The 24399-nt window shown below is 36.5% G+C and overlaps 1 protein-coding gene across 1 annotated transcript in view; it reads left to right on the top strand.

The window, feature by feature from the left end:
- The first annotated feature begins 982 nt into the window (after positions 1-982).
- LOC121376264 (origin recognition complex subunit 1-like) overlaps positions 983-24399 on the top strand; it is a 32620-nt gene continuing 9203 nt past the window's right edge. Inside the window, exons 1-8 of the mRNA XM_041504093.1 lie at positions 983-1118; positions 2381-2505; positions 9047-9228; positions 11212-11680; positions 14704-15556; positions 20875-21073; positions 21416-21513; positions 23661-23762. Coding sequence (XP_041360027.1) covers positions 1018-1118; positions 2381-2505; positions 9047-9228; positions 11212-11680; positions 14704-15556; positions 20875-21073; positions 21416-21513; positions 23661-23762 — 2129 coding nt within the window. The 5' untranslated portion in view covers positions 983-1017. The remainder of the gene's footprint in view (positions 1119-2380; positions 2506-9046; positions 9229-11211; positions 11681-14703; positions 15557-20874; positions 21074-21415; positions 21514-23660; positions 23763-24399) is intronic.

Raw genomic sequence — 24399 nt, 5'->3', positions numbered from 1 at the left:
AAGACATACTCTCTGCGTTAATCAGTTAAAGATGTCATGCATAATGATGTATGTGTACTGTATAGCACTATCAGTTACGCAATAAGCGATACTTTTGCGCTTGTGGTTTTTCTTTTTGTTGATCCTGACTTTGTTGTTAGTAGGCATTTGTTTGCACACTAAACTTTTTTATGAACGAATCTAGACAAATACATACAGGCAGACAAATTATTTATTTATGTCTCCTTTTGTACAGATTGAAAAAAAACCAAGAGTTGAACGATAATAATACAATAATACAGCAATATATAAAAGTACACAAACTATTAAGAAAAGACTATCACAAATACAACTACAGAAATACAAAGTGTCAAACACTACCAACTCTACAGAAACAGTCACTACCTCTACCCCCCCCCCCTCTCTCTCTCTCTCTCTCTCTCTCTCTCTCTCTCTCTCTCTCTCTCTCTGTCTTCCACATGTGGTGTAATAGATGCCGTGGTATGTAATATACGGCCTACTGTCAGTTGGAGAGTATAGCATGGAGTGGCGGCAGCAAGTTTTCTCTCATTATTTGTGTGGCCCTTAACCGTTGAGTACGCCATATAACACACCTCCCCCCCCCCCCCCCCCCCTCTCTCTCTCTCTCTCTGTCGGTCTGTCTGTATGTATGTCTTTGTATCCTCCATCTTCTTCATCCCCTCTCCTCTCTCTATCTGTCTATCCCTCTCTTTCACACACACACACACACACACACACACGCACACAAACACGCACGCACGCACGCACGCACGCACGCACACACACACACACACACACAGACTCTCTGTCAATGGCGAATTTAGTTCGATACAGATAAAACCAGAAACTCTATGTTGAGAAAACTTTTAAAATATTTAGTTTTCCTCATCGACATCAATATATTTTTCGATCTTTTCCGTGGATATTCCGGACGTTTACGAAAGTTTGGCGCGGAATCTAGAGGGCGCTAATAAAGTGACAACAAAACACATGTGCGATCGGTAGAAGTTCTAAGAAATGCCTGTATCAAAACATTTTCCAAGCCCCAGTGAAAATGAACTTGTGTGGACAGGCATTGGAACCATTCCCGATAGACGTAGACCCGTGAAACATTATAGGTTGCAACACTTTGTATAACATAAGTTATTTTATTTCAGATGTCGTTTTTCAATCTTTAGAGGCCTTGCTAGGGTATATGATTAATTTAAAACCACAGAGTTATAATGTTTTTAATAGGTAGGACTTTCCTTTGGCACTGTCACGTATAAAGAACATTATAAATACTTATCATAAATAGTTACAGTTAGAGTTAGTGACAGTGCCAAAGGAAAGTCATTCCCTTGCCTCACATGATTGAACCTAGTGCACGGGGTGTGTCAAGTCAATACTTTCTTAACTTTTCTTACTACGTCTCTCCGGACTAGATGATCAAACCACCACAGTGGATCCACTGAACTGATTGTTTTTTTTTCTCGTTCCAGCCAGTGCACCATAACTGGTCAAAGGCTCGCGGCTATGGTATGTGCTTTCCTGTCTGTGGGAAAGTGCATGTAAAAGTACCCTTGCTGTATTAGTAAAAATTTAGCAGGTTTCCTCTAATATTACATGTCATAAGTACTAAATCATAGTAAATGTTTGACATCCAATAGGCGATGATTAATTAAATAATGTGCTCTAATGGTGTCGTAAGACAAGCTTCAACTTGAAGGTGCCACCTACCTAGAAGTGAGCTCAATAGAGGATCATCAGATGGTCATGAATGTTCTTTACTAGTTACTACATATTAAATTCATATCATTAACAAATGTCGCCGTTGTAGGTTCTTCACTATGATAGAGACATATTTAGTAAAATGACAGCAACAACAAAACAACACAAATAAATAAAATGAAAACAAAAAAAATTAATTGAATAAATTATACGTATGATATAAATACATGTAAAATGTCGTTGAGCTCTACCTTGTTACAAAATGTGCAATTATTAAGAAATTATTTCATCAAATTAGAATGAAATTTGTTTTTAATGTTAGCAATTGATGAGTGGCCAGAGGTAGCCGTGGCTGATTTTCAGGGTTCAAAACTTGCCAAAAAATATCGTGGCCCAAAAAATAATAATGCATATTGGCAAATTATGTTAAGCAAACCAGGAGCAAGATTTTAATGTGGAATACAAATATTAATAGTGGCTCATATGTTGTAGCTCTAAAGAATATAATATTATTTGGGCGACTAACGCCATTTAAAAAAATAAATATTTAAGTTGCCCAAACAGGACATTGGTCGCATTTGGCGACCTGGCTACAGGCTATTTTGAACTCTGAATTTTATTATCATAAATTTGAATAATTTAAGTATGAAATTATTTTTACCTATTTCAGTGGTTTTCGACTCAATGGTGAGGACTACTCGACCTCGGACTATGTTTTGGTTGCGCGAGATGATGCTGAAACAACATCAAAAGATGACGCTCATGTTGCTCAGATAGTCGACCTCTATGATTGTGGTGAGTAGTGCTGGCAGTTTGAAGAGGGTCATAGGTTGTTTCGCCCCATGTTTCGTTCTGCACTAATTTTATTTTGTTAATTCTTACATGTTTCTTGAATCTTTGCTTTTATTTTGAACAATATTTATTTAATCTTTTTATGGTAGTGGGTCTAATGTTGTAAGCCTATTTTAGACCACAATCAAGCATGTGATTCTTCCGCTAATTGGCGGAATTCTGCTTTTTTGAAATTTTTCCTTTCATTCATTTTCCTTGCATTCTGCACTTGATTACGTGCCTTCGGCACCCATGTATCATTTTCAGCTTTTTTAAAGAAATTTTTCAATCACATGCCTGCACAATATATCATTTACCCTACACGAAATATGTATACGATAATATTTACAGACAATATATATTCACAACATACACGTAAAATACCGTATGTTGCCATGTATTAGCTGAGTTTTGAAGACCAAGAATACTTCCCACAAAAGGGCAGTCGGCTTATACATGGAGTCATAAAATCCTGATCGAAAACTTCGACTGTTCTGGTCCGACTCACGCCATCACGGACTGTGGCGGAGTAAAACTTCCAATACGTCGATCGTTTACGCCTCAAGGCAAGTGCTTCAAAGCTTAGATAGCAGTCACTTGTGCAAAATATAATAAAGCACCACATCGTGCAATAGTATGTGCAGGGTTCTCACTGAACTTTCTCCATTGGGGGTCATTTGAGCTTTCTTGTGAAATTTGGGGAGTCCCATAATAGGATTTTAAGTTAAAACTAAAAAAAATAAAGAGTCCTGTCCAAGTTCCATGCTTCAAGAGACACTTTTCGAGGGTCCGTGAGATCCCTGTATGTTCTGTTTTGTTTATACATTTGATATGTAATAAATTACTTGTTTTATTTTCAGTCGAATAAAAAAACAAAAAACGCGTTATTTTCATTGCGTGTTGTCCGCCATCTTTGATGAAGACCGATGTTTGTATTTATATCAGTTGTAATACATGACACATTTTCTTCTTCTTATTATAATATTATTTTTAATAGGCTGAATAATAAAAGTAATGTGACAGTTAAATAACGCGTAGTAACAATACCGAGTAAAAATATATTTTTTTTTTTTCTCCTAACAAAGTCACATGTTCTGGTTAAAGACCGTACAAACCATGTGACAGTCTTTGTCTTTGTCTTTGTTTTTCAAAGCCGGTGATCACTAATTACTGTGACCGCTGAACTTTTGGTTCCATAGTACAAGCAGAGTAAGAGAAGGGTCAGATGAGAAGTAGGAATTAAATATACCGGTGTTAATTAGTTTGATATTTTGTCATCCCACTAACAAGTTAATTACCTGTGTGCCGTTGCTATTGTCTGAATTGTTTATTCTGTTGTTAAAATGTAGTGAATGGTAATATGGCCTCTTGCAAGGGATATTTAAGTGTTTTTGTTAATTTGTCTTGACTGAATTATTAGAACAAAGCCACATCAGTATATCAGTGCAAAAGATTAACTAAGCAGTGTGGGCCTCATCCTTCATAAAATAGTGGCTTTATTTTATGTTGTTAATAGTAATCAAAACATAACATAAGATCATTATTTGGAAAGACCATAAATATTAATATACGATGTCCCTGGGCATCACCATTCTCATCGATACTGTCACGCCATGCCATGAGTTCGAAATGAAAACAATCGACATACTACGTGTCATCGAGTTTGCCGAGATGAACAACAACTGTGCAGTTGCCTGAGAGTTTGATGTAAACGAAAAACAAGTACGGAACTGGAGGAAAGACAAAGACGAAGAAGGCGAGACGGCACTCCATATCACCGAACCTGCCACTCGAAGAAGTCCTCGCACCCTGGGTCAGCAAACAACGGCAGTGCAGTAACATCATTACACCAATGTTCTAGCTAGGATTTTGATGGGGCAGGGCGCTAATTTAATTGTAGGGCATTTTTAACGCGAAAATCTTATTTTGGAGGCAAGTGCTGGATATGATCGAATTTTTTACATTCATAAATATCATATATGTAGGAATATCTATGCTGGTTTTAATTTACAAAACGTTTTTGGAGACATGCTTTTAACAAAACACAGTTATGCCTTCATAGACCAAATAACCAGTGCTGCTAGTTTACTCTGTGCCATATTATAAAGATGCAATCAATGTGTCATTGATAAGGACTACTGACATCAGTTAAAACTATATGTATCTTGGTCTGGGTATGTGCAAAGGCAACAATTACTTAAAAAAATTTACTTATCAAAATAAATTTCGCATTTGACGTTCTGTCGAATTTTATCATGATGGTCTACTTTCAACTAGGTGTTTGCTAGGTGGTGTGTGGTTATGTGCGTGACGGTTAGGGCCTCCACGAGTCCAAAATATGGGACTCGAGTACTCGAGGGTCAAACTCGACCCGGACCCGAGTACCCGACACTTACACTAGATGATGATGAGATTAAAGAATAAAGTTAAATAGAATTATGCATTTTAATTCCAGGGCTGAACATGGATGCCAAATCATGTCATTGTATTGCATTTAGAAACCGGTTGATATATTTAGTGTTATGATGGATGGACGGCCAGTTTTAAAAAAGAAACTAGCGCATGATCTTATAATTATTGTGTCACTTATATCGTTGATTATCTAATCCTGAAATTATTGTCCTACATTGTCCAGTGTATTATAGTTGATTCCACCTTGTACGGGTACTCGAGTCCTGTGAACGGACTCGAGTCTTGCTAGACTCGACCCGTGCCCGAGTACTCGTGGAGACCCTAGTGACGGTGTGAGGATTACTTCGCATTCAAGCTTTGTAAGACTGCCTGTCCGCTCGTCTGCAGTCATATCGACTACCAATAGAAACGAAAAAAACATATCACGTTACTGCTGTCGGCTTTCACAACTGTGGCCAAACAATGTATTGTCAAACGTTTTTTAGTTGGGAATTCAGACTCGTAACAACAATGTACATGCTTTGAGAGGAAAGCAAGATTTTGTATTTTTGTTTCACAATGAATTATGGCAGGGCGGTGATAATCAGGGGCGGTGCGACACAAAACGGGGGCAGGGCGCAGCGCCCCTCTATTTATTGCTAGCTAGAACACTGTTACACGTATGATGATACGACAGTGGGCCATGTACATTTGCAAGACCAGGACAGACCTAGAAATTCCCACCACATTCAAGGCATCCGGCAAATGGTGTTCCAGATTCATGGAAAAAATCAACTTGGTACTCCGCCAGAGAACATATATTGCGCAGAAGCTACCAGCTGAAGTCGACAATAAATTCGAATCGTTTCACCAGTTTGTAACAAAGAAAAGGAAACTATTCGAGTTTGATGTGGGACAGATCGGGAACATGGATGAGACACCCATGAACTTTGATATGCCAGGCAACAGAACGTTAGATAGAAAGGGGATGCAAACAGTCCAGGTGAAGACATGTGGTGCCGAAAAACAACACGTCACAGTGGTCCTTACATGTATGGCTGACGGGACCAAACTGAAACCAATGGTGATTTTTAAAAGAAAAACGATGCTAAAAGATAAGTTCCCAAAAGGTGTAGTAATTGCAGTAAACGAGAAAGGGTGGATGAATGAATCGCTGATTCTACAATGGTTGAAAGATGTGTGGATGACGAGGCCCAGTGGTCCACGTCGCTGCAGGTCACTCCTTGTCTGGGACATGTTCCGCACTCATCTGACCGAGTCAGTGAAAATTAAACTAAAAGAAATGCGCATTCGACAGGCCGTCATTCCGGGTGGATGTACATCATTGTTGCAGCCTGTCGATGTTAGCTTGAACAAGCAAACAGAAATGGATGACTATTATGACAACAATGTAGATAAAGCTATTTGGGCGATCATCTCTGCACAGGATTCAAGTGTAATGTAAGAAATTCTTGGAATGAGTGGATGGTGAATGGCGACCACAGCTACATGAAAACTGGCAGCAGACGCAGAGCACCCCTCCCCACTGTTGTCCAGTGGGTGATGGACGCATGGGACCAGATCCCAAATGAGATGGTTCAATACAACTTCTTGAAAACGGGGATTTCCAATGCATTGGACGGATCACAAGATGATGCACTGTTTTCCGAGCACTTGTTGAACATCGACCAGAACACAGCACCAGAAACTGTGAAAATTGATGTCAGCGAAAACACCAACGAAACAGAAATGGCCGACTAATATGACAACAACGTAGATGAAGCTGTCTGGGTGATCATCTCTGCACAGGATTCAGATTCCGAATTTTACGGCTTCAGAAAAACCAATCTACTGTCTGACGACAGTTCAAGTGACTGACCAATTAATCAGACAATGACATTGACATTTTAACAGTTACTTGTGTTTAATTTGTGTTTCATTCTTTATTTCATTCACTTGTGACAAATATATATGTAAAATATTTATAAATGCATCTATTAGGCTAATATGAATAATAATTTTAAAATAGTGTTCAGCGTTTGATCCTTTGTTACAATATTTTACGAGTGCTAAATTATGCATACACCACCAGTGTGGCACTAACAGCGACATGTTTAGGAGGGCGGGCACTAGTGAACAAGTTTGATTGGCAAGATTGTGGTCTATCATATCACAAATAATATATAAAAAAACCAGTCCAAGAAACATTTGTGAGCGCTCTCCCTTCTGAACATACCTCTGACGTCACTATCGAAATGGGCCTACACACAGACTACAGCAAGACATAATACTATTCTAATGATTTACAAGGACTACTTATTGGTAATACATGTATAATCATGAACAAACTTGCATACAGCACCAGCACAGGCTAGATTTTGGTTTTGCATAATAAATATAAATTTTTCTTGCATACTAATACTTGTAAATAGGTAATTATGGAAAGTTAAATATGCGTATAATTTGACCCGTTGAGTATTATATTTCTTACATATTGTGATATGATGGTGTTCATCTTCAGTTACATTGCAATGGTCACATAAACGTTCTTCCACTGGGGTGAAGGGTTTTGTATGGCGCCCAGTCTCTATTTTCAATTTGTGGTCACAGACGAATTTAGTAAAAGCTTTTCGGTGTTCTGGGTGTATACAGTAATAAATATGGCTCTAGTTGAATATTGTTTTATATAAGTTGTAAGTTCGCATCTTATTACTGGATCCATCTTTTTTGGCTGGAGCTGTAAAATTTTCTTTTAAAATATTGTGATACCGGTACTTAGTTTTAATTATATTTATAAGATGAATAGGATAATTAACGGTGCTTCATTTTTTATTATTAAAAAAAGACATAATAATAACAACAGAATGAGACGATCCCAGGTCATTTGCGTTTTGTCATGTTTACCAAAATCAATGGTTCGATTTAAAAAAGAAAGAAAAGAATTGGTAATCAATTTATTTTTTACGAATTCATGCTTGTCTATTATTTGACAAAAGCTGATTTGGCTTATACACAGGACCGATAATTTTGTAGTAGATATTTAGGATCAAACTAAGGGGTTGGCTTATACAAGGGGTCGGCTAATACATGGCAATATACGGTAAATAAAAACATATAAATAGATTAAAAGGGACAGAGCCTAGTGTTTAAACACTAAGGCATATTTTTCACTATTAGAGTCGTTTATTATCACTGAACTCAAACTTGACTGATATTTTATTGTTTAGATTTTCCATTTCCATACAGCCGAAGACTTCTGGTCATCCTGGTGTTTCTAATACAACAAAATGCATTTTTTATATTTTAAAAATGCACATGTATCTGAGAAATAACAGAGTCGAGGTTTAGTCTATTTTTAATGGTATTTCACCGTTTCAACTTCACAAACTCTTGTTTCACTCTCTTGTTACGTTATTCAGGTTTGTAACTTGACCGTATGTAGTGTCCATTTTTACGGGTTGAAACTAGGATCTGCGCCTTTAATTAAACAATTTTTTTTTTTTTTAATTTAAGACCAGAAGAGAAGTTTAAAAAAAAAGAAGTAAATGATTTGCTACACCTTAACTTAAATTCAAGCCATATATGTGTATGTGATAAGAGTTAGGATATTGGTCAGTTGATATAAATTTGAATAGCTTGTAGTGTTTTTCTACAAATTTATCAAGGCATGGTGGACTAAAAATGTTTGGGACATTTTCACCATTTTCAGGGCATGTGGGTTTTTTCATAAAAGAGAAAAAGTTAATTGAAATGATAATAAATGTAATTGATGTGCTTGCTTTAATAAATTAATGGAAAAATATATAACATATTTTATTAATTAATAATAAGATTTTTGAGTATTTTATAAAAGCAATTTTAAAATTAATTATTGAAAAAGGCATGTTTAATCTAAGGGCAGCATGTTGCTGATTAAAGCAAGATGATGCTAGACTATTATTAAGGCATGGTGTCACACCATGCTAAAAGAAAACTGGGGAAAACACTAGCTTATTTTAATATAAATAACAGAAATTTTGGTTTATGTGCATACATTTTTGTGCTACTTTACAGAAATCTGTTTTGCTAATTTTATTTTATATAATTAAGACACATAAATTTTTTTGGGTTTCAGCTGAATCGAAGAAAGTATCTGTGAAGTATGCGGCAGTGAAATGGTACCATCGACTGGCCGACATTCCTAGGTTGGTGTTAAAGAAACTGCATGGTGACCACTATGATGACCGAGAGGTTTTCTTGGATACACAAAAGACTGACAATGATATTGACCTGACATCTGTCATAGGAAAGTGTATGGTAAGTACCTGACTAGTGATTTTCGAAGCTATCTTAGTGCTAACACAATCATAGACAGTGACGTAACTACAGAACACATCATGGTGATATAGCTTACAATGGTTTTTGAAGTTATTTTGGTACTACGAAATCGTAAAACTATCATAGGCTATAACATCATAGTGACGTAATAGCTTACAATGGTTTCTCGATTTCGTAGTGCTAGGATAGTTTCGAAAATGTGGGTCCATGTTATTAACTAAGATGCTTGAAGATATGGCCAAGCTTTTATCAAAGAACAAACCCAGAGCTCAAACTTAAAAATGTGTCACCTACGGCAATATTAAGTTTCATACTTGTCTATGGCAATTTTGAGCCTGCCGATAGCAATTTTAAACCAGTAATGTTTGTAACAAAGAAACAATATCGAAAACCAAATATTATCCTTTCAACCAAGCAGCAATAGTTTTTATCCAGTGACAAAAAAAATTACCATAGGTAAAGCCCCTCACCTATTGCAATTCATGTTGCAGCTATGGAAATTGCAGTCGGTGCCACCATTAAATTCAAGCTCTGGTTTCAACCTTTTAAAAATATTATAGACATACTGTCTTATTTTTTCTAGTATCATCTCTTGTAACTAGCACATATTCATTTGTGACAAGTTGTGGATCTATAGGTTTTTTTTGTCTCGCCGTAACAAAGTCAAAATGTGAGATGGAGTTATTACTTTTTCATTGGCAGCAAACACGGTCACTTATGCATTTAGCCCTGTGTTTATTTTACAAGCCTGTAGCCAGGATTTTGAGAGGGGGTGGGTCGTTTAGGCTTATGGTGAGGGGGGTCCAGGGGCATGTTGGAAAAAAAAGCCACTGGTGGGGAGGGGGTCGACTGACCCCCCCCCCCCCACCCCATTGGCTACGGGTCTGCTTTAGGACCATTTCTCATAAAGTAGAAGTCCTAAACGAAGTAAACCTGTTTCGTTGATGTACATGTACCTATGGATGTTCATCTCAATGCATGAAAACACATTTATATTAGCTTACAGTCTGTTATATGCAAATATATAGTGTTCAATTAAGCTATGCTTAATGTTTTGTTATCAGATTATTGTTTCATAGATGTACAATGTACTTATGGATGTTTCTCTTAATACATGATAATAATTAAACAAAAATTTCAATTTTATATTAATAGAAAACAAATTGTGAAAAGGTATTTATATAAGCTTACAGTCTGTTATGTTAAAATTTGTAGTGTGAAAACAAGCCATGCTTAATTTCTTGTGATCAGTTTATTTCATTGATGTACATACAGGCATCGAAATAAGCATTGTGTCTGGTAACCCATTTACAGGTTACCACAAAATATAGTCTGGTAACCTATAGGTTACCACAACTATATGAAAGTTAGAACTGAATTCCTGTTACTACTACACAGTCGTTCTGAAATTGTATCGTTGCGCGTGAACATTGGTATGAGAAACGAAATCCGGAAGTAAATGTATCTAGTGGGCGCTGCTTAAATGCGGATTGCCAAAATTGCTTGCAATTGCACAAGAGCGCACGAACATCGGTGCAATTTCGTACGAGAAAACAAAACGCGAACGTAAATTCATCTAGTGGACTCTGCTTAAACGCGGAGTGAGTTGCACGCGAACATCGATGCAATTTCTGACGAGAAACTGAAACGCAGAAGGTCAGAATGTATTTCCTGGTTTACGTTTGGAAATGAAGTTACTGTCCAGAACGAAACACCGTTCTCGACTTTTCTAACATGTGATAACCTCCCGGTAACCTGAACGACCGTTCTCGACTTATTTCGATGCCTGTACATATACCTGTGGATGTTTCTCTTAATACATGATAATAATTTTAAAAAATTAAGTTCAATTTTATATTAATTAAAACAGAATATTTTTTGTGTTATCTATCAATATATACATGTATATATATATATTTTTTTAATGCCATATTAAAAATAGTGTTTTTTTCTTTTTCATAGGTACATGTGTGTGATGACCAATATCTTTTACCAGAGAGAAAGACCCGTATGGATGTTCCACTGTTTTACGTGAGGAAATCATACAACGGAAAGACGTTCGAAACATTGAAAGAAGTAAATAAGGAGAACAAGGTGGATGGAAGTAACGAGAATAGACATGCGACAGACGATGAAGATGAATCTATTAATTTGTGCATGTCACCAGTGAACAGAACTACACCACAAAAGTTTAATATCATTCTAAGTGTTAAACCTGTCACCCCAAGTCGTTTGTGTCCATCACCAAGTAAAAAGAAGAAAAGTGAATTGCCTGTCTCACCCAAAAATGTTAAACCTGTAATTGCTAGAGTTGATTCTCCTTTGTGTTCAAGAATCAAAGCGAAGGCTTTTGATGAAGAGCGAACAATGTCACCTGTTATCCCTTTGCAAGGAAACATTAAAAAGAAAATAGAAAAATCTTCAAAATTAGGTCTGTATTAGAGTTTGTACTGTTGGTAGTTAAATTCACCATTGGCTGATTTTGATAAGAATTGGCTAATAAAATGTGCAAGTGAATAACATTTTGGCTAAGCTGAAATCTATCATTAAATGTGAACAAATTGTTCTAACTAGTAAATAATATATCCAACTCCTTTAAGGGACATTCCTGAGTTTGCTGCATTGTAAGATGTTTCTGACTAATAAAATATTTCTATGATTAAACTTACATATTAAATATATTTTCTTGTTTAGAATATTAGTGTTTGTATATTCAATGTGTTTCTGATTGTCATAATATTTGTAAGAAGCCCAATTTGAATTTTGTCTTCAAATAGTTTCGTCAGTACGAAAAAAAATATTTTAGAAAATAAAATGACATTTTACCTTGTACGAATATTAGAACGATCACAAACACATTTTATGCAGAAAAATATATTTGATATGTAATTAAAATTGTTAAAAAGTCTCATTAGTCAATAAAATCTTAAAAACTGCAGCAAACTCAGGAATGTCCCTTTAAACATATATTTCAAAATGTTCAGCTAGTGATCTCATTGATATATAAATATTCTGTACATTAATGCTCAGATTAATTTTTATTTTTATTTTTATTCATATAATAAAAATCACAGTTGCATGGCTGTTAACTGTCCGTTGTCAGAGAAATTGTGGAAATTATTTTTTTTTTTTTTTTTTTTTTTTTTTTTTTTTTTTTTTTAAATAAATGAGAATCACTTCGGCCATTTTCGGTTTCCGTAATGTCAACCCGATCATTTCGGCCGTTTTCTTTGCCCCACTGACCCCTCTTTAGGTACCTATCGGATGGGTATAATCTACCATACATTTTGGGGCCGGTGAACGGCCCCATTCCCTTAACGTAAATTCCCAATCCAATATCAAACCTTTTCCCAATAAAGATTCCCAAATTTGCTCTTATCGCAGATACTGTACTTGAACTCATATAATACAGTTTTGGTAGAAGAATACAACTTTTTGTTTTAATTCATCCATTCCAATCTGCTATTTACATAGTCCGAACGGACGTAGAAAGTAAAGTATTGACTTAATGTGCACCCTGCACTATCATTTGCTGTGCTATTTTAAGCAACCGATCTTATTTTGTAAAAAGGTGTGTACATATGTTTCGTACTTTTTTTTCAAATATTTTATTATTATTATTTTATTTATTTTAAATCATTTTTGGTATGGTTTTTGTAATTAAAAAACAAACAAAAAAACGTTACTACAGTAGTTGTAAATTAAGTGGAAAAAAATCCACCTTTAATTTAAATGTGCTACTCACTCCCTTTGAAGTAATGGCCATACCCGACGTCACATCATGTGACGAACAGCACATGCGAGTTTGAACACCGTTACAATGTAATAGTTATGCTGGGAGATTATTATATTGCGTATTATAGATATTGAAACTTAATAAAGTTGATCTGGTCAAATATAACATTTACTGACCAGCGGTATGTTACTTCTTTGTTATTTACGATTGAATAATGGGGTCATTTGAGAACTACGCAACGTGCACTAAGGAGAGTGGGAATTATGGGATGTGACAAAATGTAATTGGGGGGGGGGGGGGGTTATTGTGCAACGTAATGTTAATTAATAAAGTAAAATGCAACCAGTCATTGCCATTTTATTTTAACATATATGTATTACTAAAGACCCCAAAGTAAAATATGACACGGTCACAAAACGTTACAAGGGGAGAGGGGTATTGAAACTGCAAGATTTTGCGTTATGTATTGTTAAATGACACGAAGATCAACAAAGAACTATTCAACATTAGCGTAAGATTAGTATCGGGCACTGGCTTTTACCTCAATTTTTAACAACCCCCTCCCTCTCTCATAATGAATTTGCAATAACACATGGGCCACCCAATGTAAATGTATTTGAATATTTGATTTGCCGTCCATCAGCTAGCGGTCAAGCCTAAATAAATAATATCAGGTAATAATGCAAACTTTAAAAAAATGCCCGTACTAGGGCCGTAGCTTATGAAAGAACACCCCAGCAAATGTCAGCCTAATAGGACTATTTCCCAGTGGCGTAGCCCCCCCCCCCCCAATTCCGGGAAATTTTTACCTTTTCACTTATTAATAACTTCAAAAAGGTTCCCACTACACAAGTGCCCCCCCCCCCCCCCCCCCCCCCCCCCCCCCCAATACAAAATCCTGCCTACGCCACTGCTATTTCCAATAATATAAGTTCACTGCAGGACCCATCAAATTAATGTTTTTGTCCAATAACAAAAAAATAACACGGTGTGGGATGGGAGAAGTACATGTTTAAAGTGGACTACAATTGTCATATAAAACATTACCATTTTGAATGCCCTGTACCTTGAAATTTCAGTCACAACATTTTACTTTTGTTAACAGCCATGCAGTTGGCTAATTTTTTGGCCATAGATATTTTTGGTCCAGGTGAGCCCTGCTCCATTGTAATAAAGGAAGGAATATTTTATTTAGCGATGCACAGAAATAACTAAAGGGGAAACCCACTGACACCACTCCATGGGCTACTCTTTTCGATTAATTAGAAGCAAGAGATCTTTTATATGCAGTATCCCAAAGACATGATAGTACATACCACATCCTTTGTTACACCATTTGTGGAGTGAACCATGCAAAATATTACAAAATATAGGCAGCTTAATCCCTGCCATTGTAGTGGGAGGGGGTTGACATTTTTTTTGTAGTTAAATTTTAATATACACGGTATATATATATATATTTTTTACAGATTGTATACTATTTTTAATTCCTTAAAAAATTGTATCAAAGGTATCTAACTACTACTTTTTTTGACTCAAAGAATAAAAAAAAAAAAAAATATATATATATATAATAGTGCAAACAAAAGTAATTATTATAAACAACCAAATCTGCCATAGTCACTTTGTTTTTCACACCATTTCAAATTTATTTTGCAAAGTAATATACAACACCAATAGCCTACTTTAATAATTCTTCAATAACATTACCATTTCAGATCTCAAAAGTCCAAAACAAGGCAACTCTAATTACCCATGGTACAGCAGCCAAGATGTCGTCAACTTCCTTAGTGATGAGCCGGATAGTGGAAGTGATGGGACGGATCCTGACAGTGAAAGCATTGCCCTTCTTTCTGAAAGATCATCCGAAAAGAGTAACAGTCTTCATTCAAAGCAGAAAGGGGATAGCAATGGAAGTAGTTTTTCACTTCATTCCGCAGACTCATCTGAAAATAATTTCACTAGTTTGGTAAACGGGAAAACTGATGGTCCTAAAACAAGGAAATCCCAAGTATCATCAAAAAGTGTCATAAATAACAAGGTTGAGAAATTTTCTATAGGCATATCAAACTCGAGTGGAAAATATTCTGTGAAAGCAATACCTGTGACTGAAAATAATGTCGAAGTTGTGGAAAGGAAACGTTCACAACGAATTAGTGCAAGAAAGAGTAATTCTGTCTTGAATAAGCAGAAGGATGCGGTAACTCCAAAGGTTGCTAAACCATTGTCTGAAGAAGGAAACAATTTAGGTCGCTCAAAAAGAGCAAGAACTGAACCTCGCAATAAGAAAAAATCTGAAAGGCTTGAGGTGGAAAGTCTTAGCGTAAAAAAAGTAACCAGACCGACCAGTGTGCGTTTTGAGAAGCTGAATAAGAGTTGTGTACAGAAAGTGGTGTTGCGGAGAGTTTCCGACACGCATTACGAGTCATTCAGAAACGACACACCAGACTCTAGCAGCCGGCCTCGGATGGCGAGGCGAAGACTGAAGGAAGACTTCGTATCGCCACAATTAAAACCAAAAACTGAAAATACCACACGACGATCTCGACGAAAAACAGTGTTAAAAATAGGGTAGGTTGATTGATTTTGAAAGGAAACAAGGCTTGAAATTTATTTTGTGATGTGGTAAGCAATCTTTGCTTCTCACATTTCAAGATGGAAGCAAAAGCTTGAAAGTGAGAAGCACTTTCAAAAATTAGTCTTGAAATTCGACTCTTAATTAGATTTATGGTATAACATTTGTCATAAGCAGTCATAAAAAATTAAAATGTTTTCCCTTTTACAGTTATACCAAAAGAAAGTGGCAGTTTGCATCAAAATATTGTAATATTCTTAAATTATGTTGATTTCCCCAGAATAATCTTTGAAAATTCTACAAAAAGAGTTGCATTGAAAAAGACATGGAAAAACTGTAGAATGTTAATAAAAAAAGTTAATATCCCATATAATAATTTGTTGGGTTTAAAAAAAAAAAATTATAATTACTTAGTAACTATGAATAAAAGAAGAGTAAAGATTTTTGAAAAGTAATTATACTAATATATTCAATTGTGGCTTCATTTTGCACAGACAATTTAATTTTCATATATTAGTACTAGTAAATTTGGATTTAGAAACAAGATGAAGTCGAGTCCCTAAATCCAAATTTTTTGTGATAAATCCTTATAGTTAACAACGAAACAGTGATATTATCCCTATTCTAATACTACACCTATTAGGAGTATCTGTAAGCAATTTTATTGTGGGTTTTTTTATTAAAGAAATCCCGCTAATTTTAAAAACCTAATTATCTATTATTTGATATTCAATGAAAACGCTTGTAGTAAGTAAAAGTATAACATAATATATTTTTTTCTTTTCTTTAAGATGACATCACTGACTTAGGAGCGAACCATTGACAAATTTATAGTATTGTAGTCTGGCTTTTGAACATGATTTATTGTAATACAGGATACACTAAAATAATTTTTTTGTTGCAAAATGTATGCAATATGCTTGGACTTTACATTTGTGAAGTGGTGTTTCAACATCATATTGAATTATTTCAAGGAATTTGCCTGGATTAATTTTGGCCAAGAACCATGTTGATAGGGTAGGACTACAAGTTTATAACTTTTACTAACATATTTTCACTTATTGTTTTTATAAATATATAAAATAATATTCATTTACGAAAAGGTAAGCATTATTTTCGTGAGTTTTTAAAAATGTTGCGATAAAACTTTACAAAATCGATAGTCATTTCCATCTTGTCTTCTTTATGAATTTTATTGTTCCAAAAAGTATGTTGTAATTAAAAATGGTGTACTTCAGATTGTGATACAATTATTTCTGATTAACCAGCTTGTGCCATTTTTGGAATACAGACCAGAATAGCAGCCAATAAGACACATGATCGAATTGACTGCTGTGATCGATCAGGGACCGAACCGTACTTGGGGAGGGTGGGTGTTCATTGCAAGGGAGTGTTAAAAATTACAATGGCACAAAATAATAGTAAAATAAGAACAATAACAATATTAACATCATTGTGATCTGAAGTTAGTAATATTTTTGAAAATTATTTGTAACAACATTTAGAAAGGCACAGAATTAATATAGGCCTACTAACAAAAACACCAAACATGAGGCCAAGTGACAGCATATTGGAGTTTTGTCATCGTGATAAATCCTGGTTGTCCATGACAGCGTACATATATCGTCCGATTTATCACGAAAATTAATCAAAAGGCTTATATGACAGTTATATTAGAATTATGTATATCGCCTGTTGCAATAAAGCATCATTTCAACATGCCTTTTATAGGTTATTGGGGTATATTATAATTTGATGAAAACCTTGATGTTGTAATGTCCACCTATACTTCTATCAAATATTTGCAATATCAAACCCAAATGTGGAAAATTGGTGTATACAGGCATCCAATAAGCAGTGTCTGATATCAGTAATAACCCATGTACAAGCAGCAGTAAAATACAGGCCTGGTAACTAATAGGTTACAGCAGGGCTTCTATATAACAAAAATTAAATTCACTAGCTATGGGAACAGTGATTTACAAAATTTACAAGTCATGATTAAAAATTCACTAGCCCTACTTTACTTTAAGTTAGTACAATTTTACTAAATAATAGTAATAATCAGATATGTCACCTAAAGAGGGAGATAGAGCTTAAAAACACTAACATTGGTGTTTGAAGTGGGGTCAGGATATTCATATTTACAAAATAGACTTCGCTGCAACATTTGACAAAAAAACCCCAAATTCAATGGCCGTCTGGCATGGCAATATTAGTTATTTACTAGCCCAACATTGAATATCACTAGCCATGGGAGTGGGGCTACCATAATCTAGAAGCCCTGTCGGGCATGGCAATATTAGTTATTTACTAGCCCAACATTGAATATCACTAGCCATGGGAGTGGGGCTACCATAATCTAGAAGCCCTGTCGGGCATGGCAATATTAGTTATTTACTAGCCCAACATTGAATATCACTAGCCATGGGAGTGGGGCTACCATAATCTAGAAGCCCTGTCGGGCATGGCAATATTAGTTATTTACTAGCCCAACATTGAATATCACTAGCCATGGGAGTGGGGCTACCATAATCTAGAAGCCCTGTCGGGCATGGCAATATTAGTTATTTACTAGCCCAACATTGAATATCACTAGCCATGGGAGTGGGGCTACCATAATCTAGAAGCCCTGTCGGGCATGGCAATATTAGTTATTTACTAGCCCAACATTGAATATCACTAGCCATGGGAGTGGGGCTACCATAATCTAGAAGCCCTGTCGGGCATGGCAATATTAGTTATTTACTAGCCCAACATTGAATATCACTAGCCATGGGAGTGGGGCTACCATAATCTAGAAGCCCTGTCTGGCATGGCAATATTAGTTATTTACTAGCCCAACATTGAATATCACTAGCCATGGGAGTGGGGCTACCATAATCTAGAAGCCCTGTCTGGCATGGCAATATTAGTTATTTACTAGCCCAACATTGAATATCACTAGCCATGGGAGTGGAGCTACCATAATCTAGAAGCCCTGTCTGGCATGGCAATATTAGTTATTTACTAGCCCAACATTGAATATCACTAGCCATGGGAGTGGGGCTACCATAATCTAGAAGCCCTGTCTGGCATGGCAATATTAGTTATTTACTAGCCCAACATTGAATATCACTAGCCATGGGAGTGGAGCTACCATAATCTAGAAGCCCTGTCGGGCATGGCAATATTAGTTATTTACTAGCCCAACATTGAATATCACTAGCCATGGGAGTGGGGCTACCATAATCTAGAAGCCCTGTCGGGCATGGCAATATTAGTTATTTACTAGCCCAACACTGAATATCACTAGCCATGGGAGTGGGGCTACCATAATCTAGAAGCCCTGTCTGGCATGGCAATATTAGTTATTTACTAGCCCAACATTGAATATCACTAGCCATGGGAGTGGAGCTACCATAATCTAGAAGCTCTGTCGGGCATGGCAATATTAGTTATTTACTAGCCCAACACTGAATATCACTAGCCATGGGAGTGGGGCTACCATAATCTAGAAGCTCTGTCTGGCATGGCAGTATTAGTTATTTACTAGCCCAACATTGAATATCACTAGCCATGGGAGTGGGGCTACCATAATCTAGAAGCCCTGTCTGGCATGGCAATATTAGTTATTTACTAGCCCAACATTGAATATCACTAGCCATGGGAGTGGAGCTACCATAATCTAGAAGCCCTGTCGGGCATGGCAATATTAGTTATTTACTAGCCCAACATTGAATATCACTAGCCATGGGAGTGGGGCTACCATAATCTAGAAGCCCTGTCGGGCATGGCAATATTAGTTATTTACTAGCCCAACACTGAATATCACTAGCCATGGGAGTGGGGCTACCATAATCTAGAAGCCCTGTCGGGCATGGCAATATTAGTTATTTACTAGCCCAACACTGAATATCACTAGCCATGGGAGTGGGGCTACCATAATCTAGAAGCTCTGTCGGGCATGGCAATATTAGTTATTTACTAGCCCAACATTGAATATCACTAGCCATGGGAGTGGGGCTACCATAATCTAGAAGCCCTGTCGGGCATGGCAATATTAGTTATTTACTAGCCCAACACTGAATATCACTAGCCATGGGAGTGGAGCTACCATAATCTAGAAGCCCTGTCTGGCATGGCAATATTAGTTATTTACTAGCCCAACATTGAATATCACTAGCCATGGGAGTGGAGCTACCATAATCTAGAAGCCCTGTCTGGCATGGCAATATTAGTTATTTACTAGCCCAACATTGAATATCACTAGCCATGGGAGTGGGGCTACCATAATCTAGAAGCTCTGGTTACAGGGCTAGCTCTGATGATCAGAAAATTTCGCCATATTATCTCAAAAATGCAAGACCTATAAAGTTCTATTTTCTAACAAAATATCAATTATTATGTACACACAATTTTTCGCCAAATTAAAATAAAATTCGCCAGTTCTTAAAATTCGCAATTGGCAAATTTGCTGAATGGCAGAGCAAGCCCAGGCTTATGACACATTTATCAAGTTTACAGAATTTTCCCATTAATATTACTTTAAAATCCCTGACAGATACTTTGTTATTCATTCATATCACTGTTCTCATGGTACCGATACTTGTATCAATGTTTATTTTTGTTACATTTCAGTTTAACACACAACTAATCATAATATAGAGGGTGTAGTGTTTGCTTAAATAAGATTTAGTGGAGAATGAAATACTGTTCTTGAATTTTTTCACATATGGAAACCTTCTGATAAGCTGGAAGATCTTTTTTTTAGCACTCTACATTGCAACCAATTTGGTCACATATGCTAAATAAAATTTCAATTGGTGACTCAAATATTTTAAACTATCTATATAAAAATATCAGTAGGCACCATCTGGTTCCTTGACGGAAAAGTTAACTTAGAGGGATGATTGTTTTCAACTTATTTCGATACCTGTATTGATATAATTTTTTCAAAAAAAATTAAGGTGAGACGTAGCCCAGTGGTAAAGTGCTCACTTGATGCATGGTTGGTTTGGGATCGATCCCCGTTGGTGGGCCCATCGGGCTATTTCTCGCTCCAGCCAGTATACCACGACTTGTACATCAAAGGCTGTGGTAGGTGCTATTCTGTCTATGGGATGGTGCATATAAAAGATCACTTGCTGCTAATCGAAAAGAGTAGCCCATGAAGTGGCGACAGCAGGTTTCCTCTCTCAATATTTGTGTGGTCCTTAACCATATGTCTGATGCCATATAACTAAATAAAATGTGTTGAATACGTCGTTAAATAAAACATTTCCCTCCTTCCTTTGAAAAAAATGAACTCTTTGTTTTTTCATTTTGATAACAGAAGTATGAAAGATCTGAGTTTTGGAGATGACAACAGTGATTCTGATTTTGATGTGCTAGAAGGGTCGGAAGATTCAGAAGATGAGGTGTTCCAGCTGGAGAAGCAGAAACCAGAAAATAAAAGTCATAAACGAAAATCAAACGTCAAATTGGCGCGCACGCCATCATCTAGATCTTCAAGAACACCGTCTAATTGCAAAGTAATCTAACAGTTCTGTTATTTATATACTAAGACAAAAAGGTTTAGCAATTTGGTACTACTGCATTGTACTTTGAAAGTAAGCTAAACAAAAGTTATGGAAAATGCATTAAAAATGTCATATAATCTAACTCCACTTTCATTGACAAAGTTATTATTTTCAGGCAGTGATGAATCAGATATTTTAGACCTGATTTTTATAAAACATTTAAAATAATTATTTGTTGATCTTTTCATGTCATATGTTCTTGTAAGATACACTTGGCAAAGTGCTTTTTTGGCAGTATTATTATTTAAAAAAAAAAAAAAAATATTTTGTTTTATCTTTTTTTCTTGTATTCAGAGTAGGCGTTCAGTGATTGGTAATGCCACTCCATCCATTCCTAGCAGAAAACAGCCATTTTTGTCACCAACCAGTGCACTGCAGGAAGCAAGGTCAAGGTACAGTGTACTGTCTTAATTTAATAAAACAAATGTGTTTTTTTATTTAGTTTTTATACGCCCATCTATGATGGGTCGTATTATGCAGGGTTTCTAGATTATGGTAGCCCCACTCCCATGGCTAGTGATATTTAATGTTGGGCTAGTAAATAACTACTATTGCCATGCCCAACGACTAGTGAATATTTTTGGTCAAATGTTGCAGTTACGTCCCATTTTGTAAATATGAATATCATGCCCCCACCCCAACCCCTAATATTAGAGATTTTAAGCTCTATCTCCAACTTTAGGTGACATATTTGATTATTACTAATATTATTTAGTGAAATTGTATTAACTTAAAGGAAAGTAGGGCTAGTGAATTTTTAATCGTGGCTAGTAAATGTGTTAAATCACTGATCCCATGGCTAGTGGATTTTATAAAAATTCTAGAAGCCCTGTATTATGGTATGGCGTTGTCTGTCCATCTGTATGTCCGTTAATGTTTTCTTGTCCAGACCATATCTTGCATGTACAGGACCATCAAACCTCAAATGTAGGAACAACTTGGGATGGCGGTGTGTCGCGTACTATTACTAGGTCACTGTCACCTACTTTTCACAGTCTACTGGACATAACAGTAAATCCTTGTCCAGATCATACCTTGCATACAGATGCATACAGGACCATCAAACCTCAAATTTAGGAACAACTTGGGATGGCAGTGTGTCGCGTACTATTACTAGGTCACTGTCACCTACTTTTCACAGTCTACTGGACATAACAGTAAATCCTTGTCCGGACCATACCTTGCATACAGGACCATCAAACCTCATATGTAGGAACAACTTGGGGATGGTGGTGTGTCACATACAATTACTAGGTCACTGTGATACAAATAACGGACGTATCATGTACCTCACCGGTACTCTTGTTTTGTTAGGGTTTTTTTTACAATAAATTCTCTAATAACTGTCCTAAAGAAAGGGAACCTATTCTAGACTGTTTATGGTAATCAACAATCTTGGGTCATCTAGAAAAAAGAACACAAACCTAGGATCCAGAGAGAATAAATTTTCTAAAACTCTCATCTTTTAACTAAAGGAATTTTTATTATTATTATCTGTTATAACTGGATGGAGAATAAGTTTTTTTTTCCAACTGACAAAAGGACAGAAGTTGGTTTCTGTATACATTCATCATCCACTGTCAATATTATATATATATATATATATATATATATATATATACTCTGTTAAAAAAAAGAAACGCATAGGCGAAATATTCATGGAATTATCTCTTTAATACAAAATAGCATAATTTTTTTTTTTATGATCGTATCACAGTCAAACTTGACACGAGTATGTGACAATGTTCTTGCTATGGACTGACGGCAGTGGGGGCATTTTCATCGCCAAACAGCGTCGCACGAGGGCGCTGAAATCAGTACCTTGTGTGGCCACCAGCAGCAGCAATCACTGCGCGATATATCTTTTTGTCATAGACTGAATGAGTCTCTGAATCCGGGCATGTGGAATCCTAGCCCATTCTTCCTGCAGTGCATGTGACAGTTGTGGAAGCGTCTGAGGCTCCAGGTCACGCTGGCGTACACGTCTGTCCAGTTCGTCCCATAGATGTTCAATGGGGTTGAGATCTGGCGATCTTGATGGCCATGACAGCACATTAATGTTCTCATTCTGTAGGAAATCCATTGTTACACGTACCATATGCGGCCAGGCATTGTCCTGCTGAAAGAGCTCTCTATCGATCCAAAATGGGAAGCGAATGGCGGCCTATTGCAATGTTTCAATTCGGCAGGTTTAGTCTTGGCATCTTGTAACTCGTCTATGTCGAAATGGAAATGAGGCATCATTGCAAGCATTGCAGCTTTAAATACCCATCATTACCCCAATCTTTTCCCCGAGTTTCACGTGCATTCGCCAAAATCTGACCATTTCACACCGATTTCCTGCAATTGTCGCACAACGTGCGTTACATTTGTTTTAGGGTGCATTTGGGCATGCTGTCCCATTCCAGGACATTAACAAACATGGTCATTCAGCAACATTTTTAACAAAAAAACTATATTTTGTAAAATCAAACACTTTTCTTCTTTCCCTATCACCTATGCGTTTCTTTTTTGACAGGTTATATTTTTGTTATTCCAGGTTGCATGTGTCTGCAGTTCCCGATACACTGCCATGTCGTGAGACTGAGTTTGAAGATATTTACTCTTTTGTAGAGAGCAAAATCCATGACAACACAGGAGGGTATGTAATCTGTGTGTGAAGAAATTGCATATTCATTTCATTTCAACTTATATTCGTGCTTATATCCAATTAAGATTCAAGCACGCTGTCCTGGGCACACACCTCAGCCAGGACAGTGGGTTAGTTGGTATGGTTAATGAGAGAAAAGAGGATGTAGTGGTCTTACACCTACCCATTGAGTTGCTAAACTCGCTCTGGGTGGGAGCCGGTACCAGGCTGTGAACTCAGTACCTTCCAGCCTTATGTTTGATGGCTTAATCACGACAAAAGTTCATTCATCATTTTGAAAAGGGGTGGGGGGGTTTAGCTCAGTCAGCTGAGTGCTCACATGAGGTGCTTTTGTCGCAGGATCGAACCACCTAGGGGGATCCATTCAACTGAGTTTTTTTCTCGTTCCAACCAGTGCGCTGTGGTATGTGCTTTCCTTTCTGTGGGAAAGTGCATATAAAAGATACCTTGCTGCTAATGAAAAAATGCAGCAGGTTTCCTCTGATGACTATGTGTCAGAATTATCAAATGTTTGATGTCCAATAGCTGATGATTAATTAATCAATGTGCTCTAATGGTGTCTTTAAACAAAACAAACTTTATATTTTGTAAAAAGATTGTGAAACAGTGTGATGTTTGACCTCTTGGT

Source organism: Gigantopelta aegis, chromosome 6 (assembly GCF_016097555.1).
Source record: "Gigantopelta aegis isolate Gae_Host chromosome 6, Gae_host_genome, whole genome shotgun sequence".
NCBI classification, from domain to species: Eukaryota; Metazoa; Mollusca; class Gastropoda; order Neomphalida; family Peltospiridae; genus Gigantopelta; species Gigantopelta aegis.
This window is presented reverse-complemented; position numbering and strand designations above follow the sequence as displayed.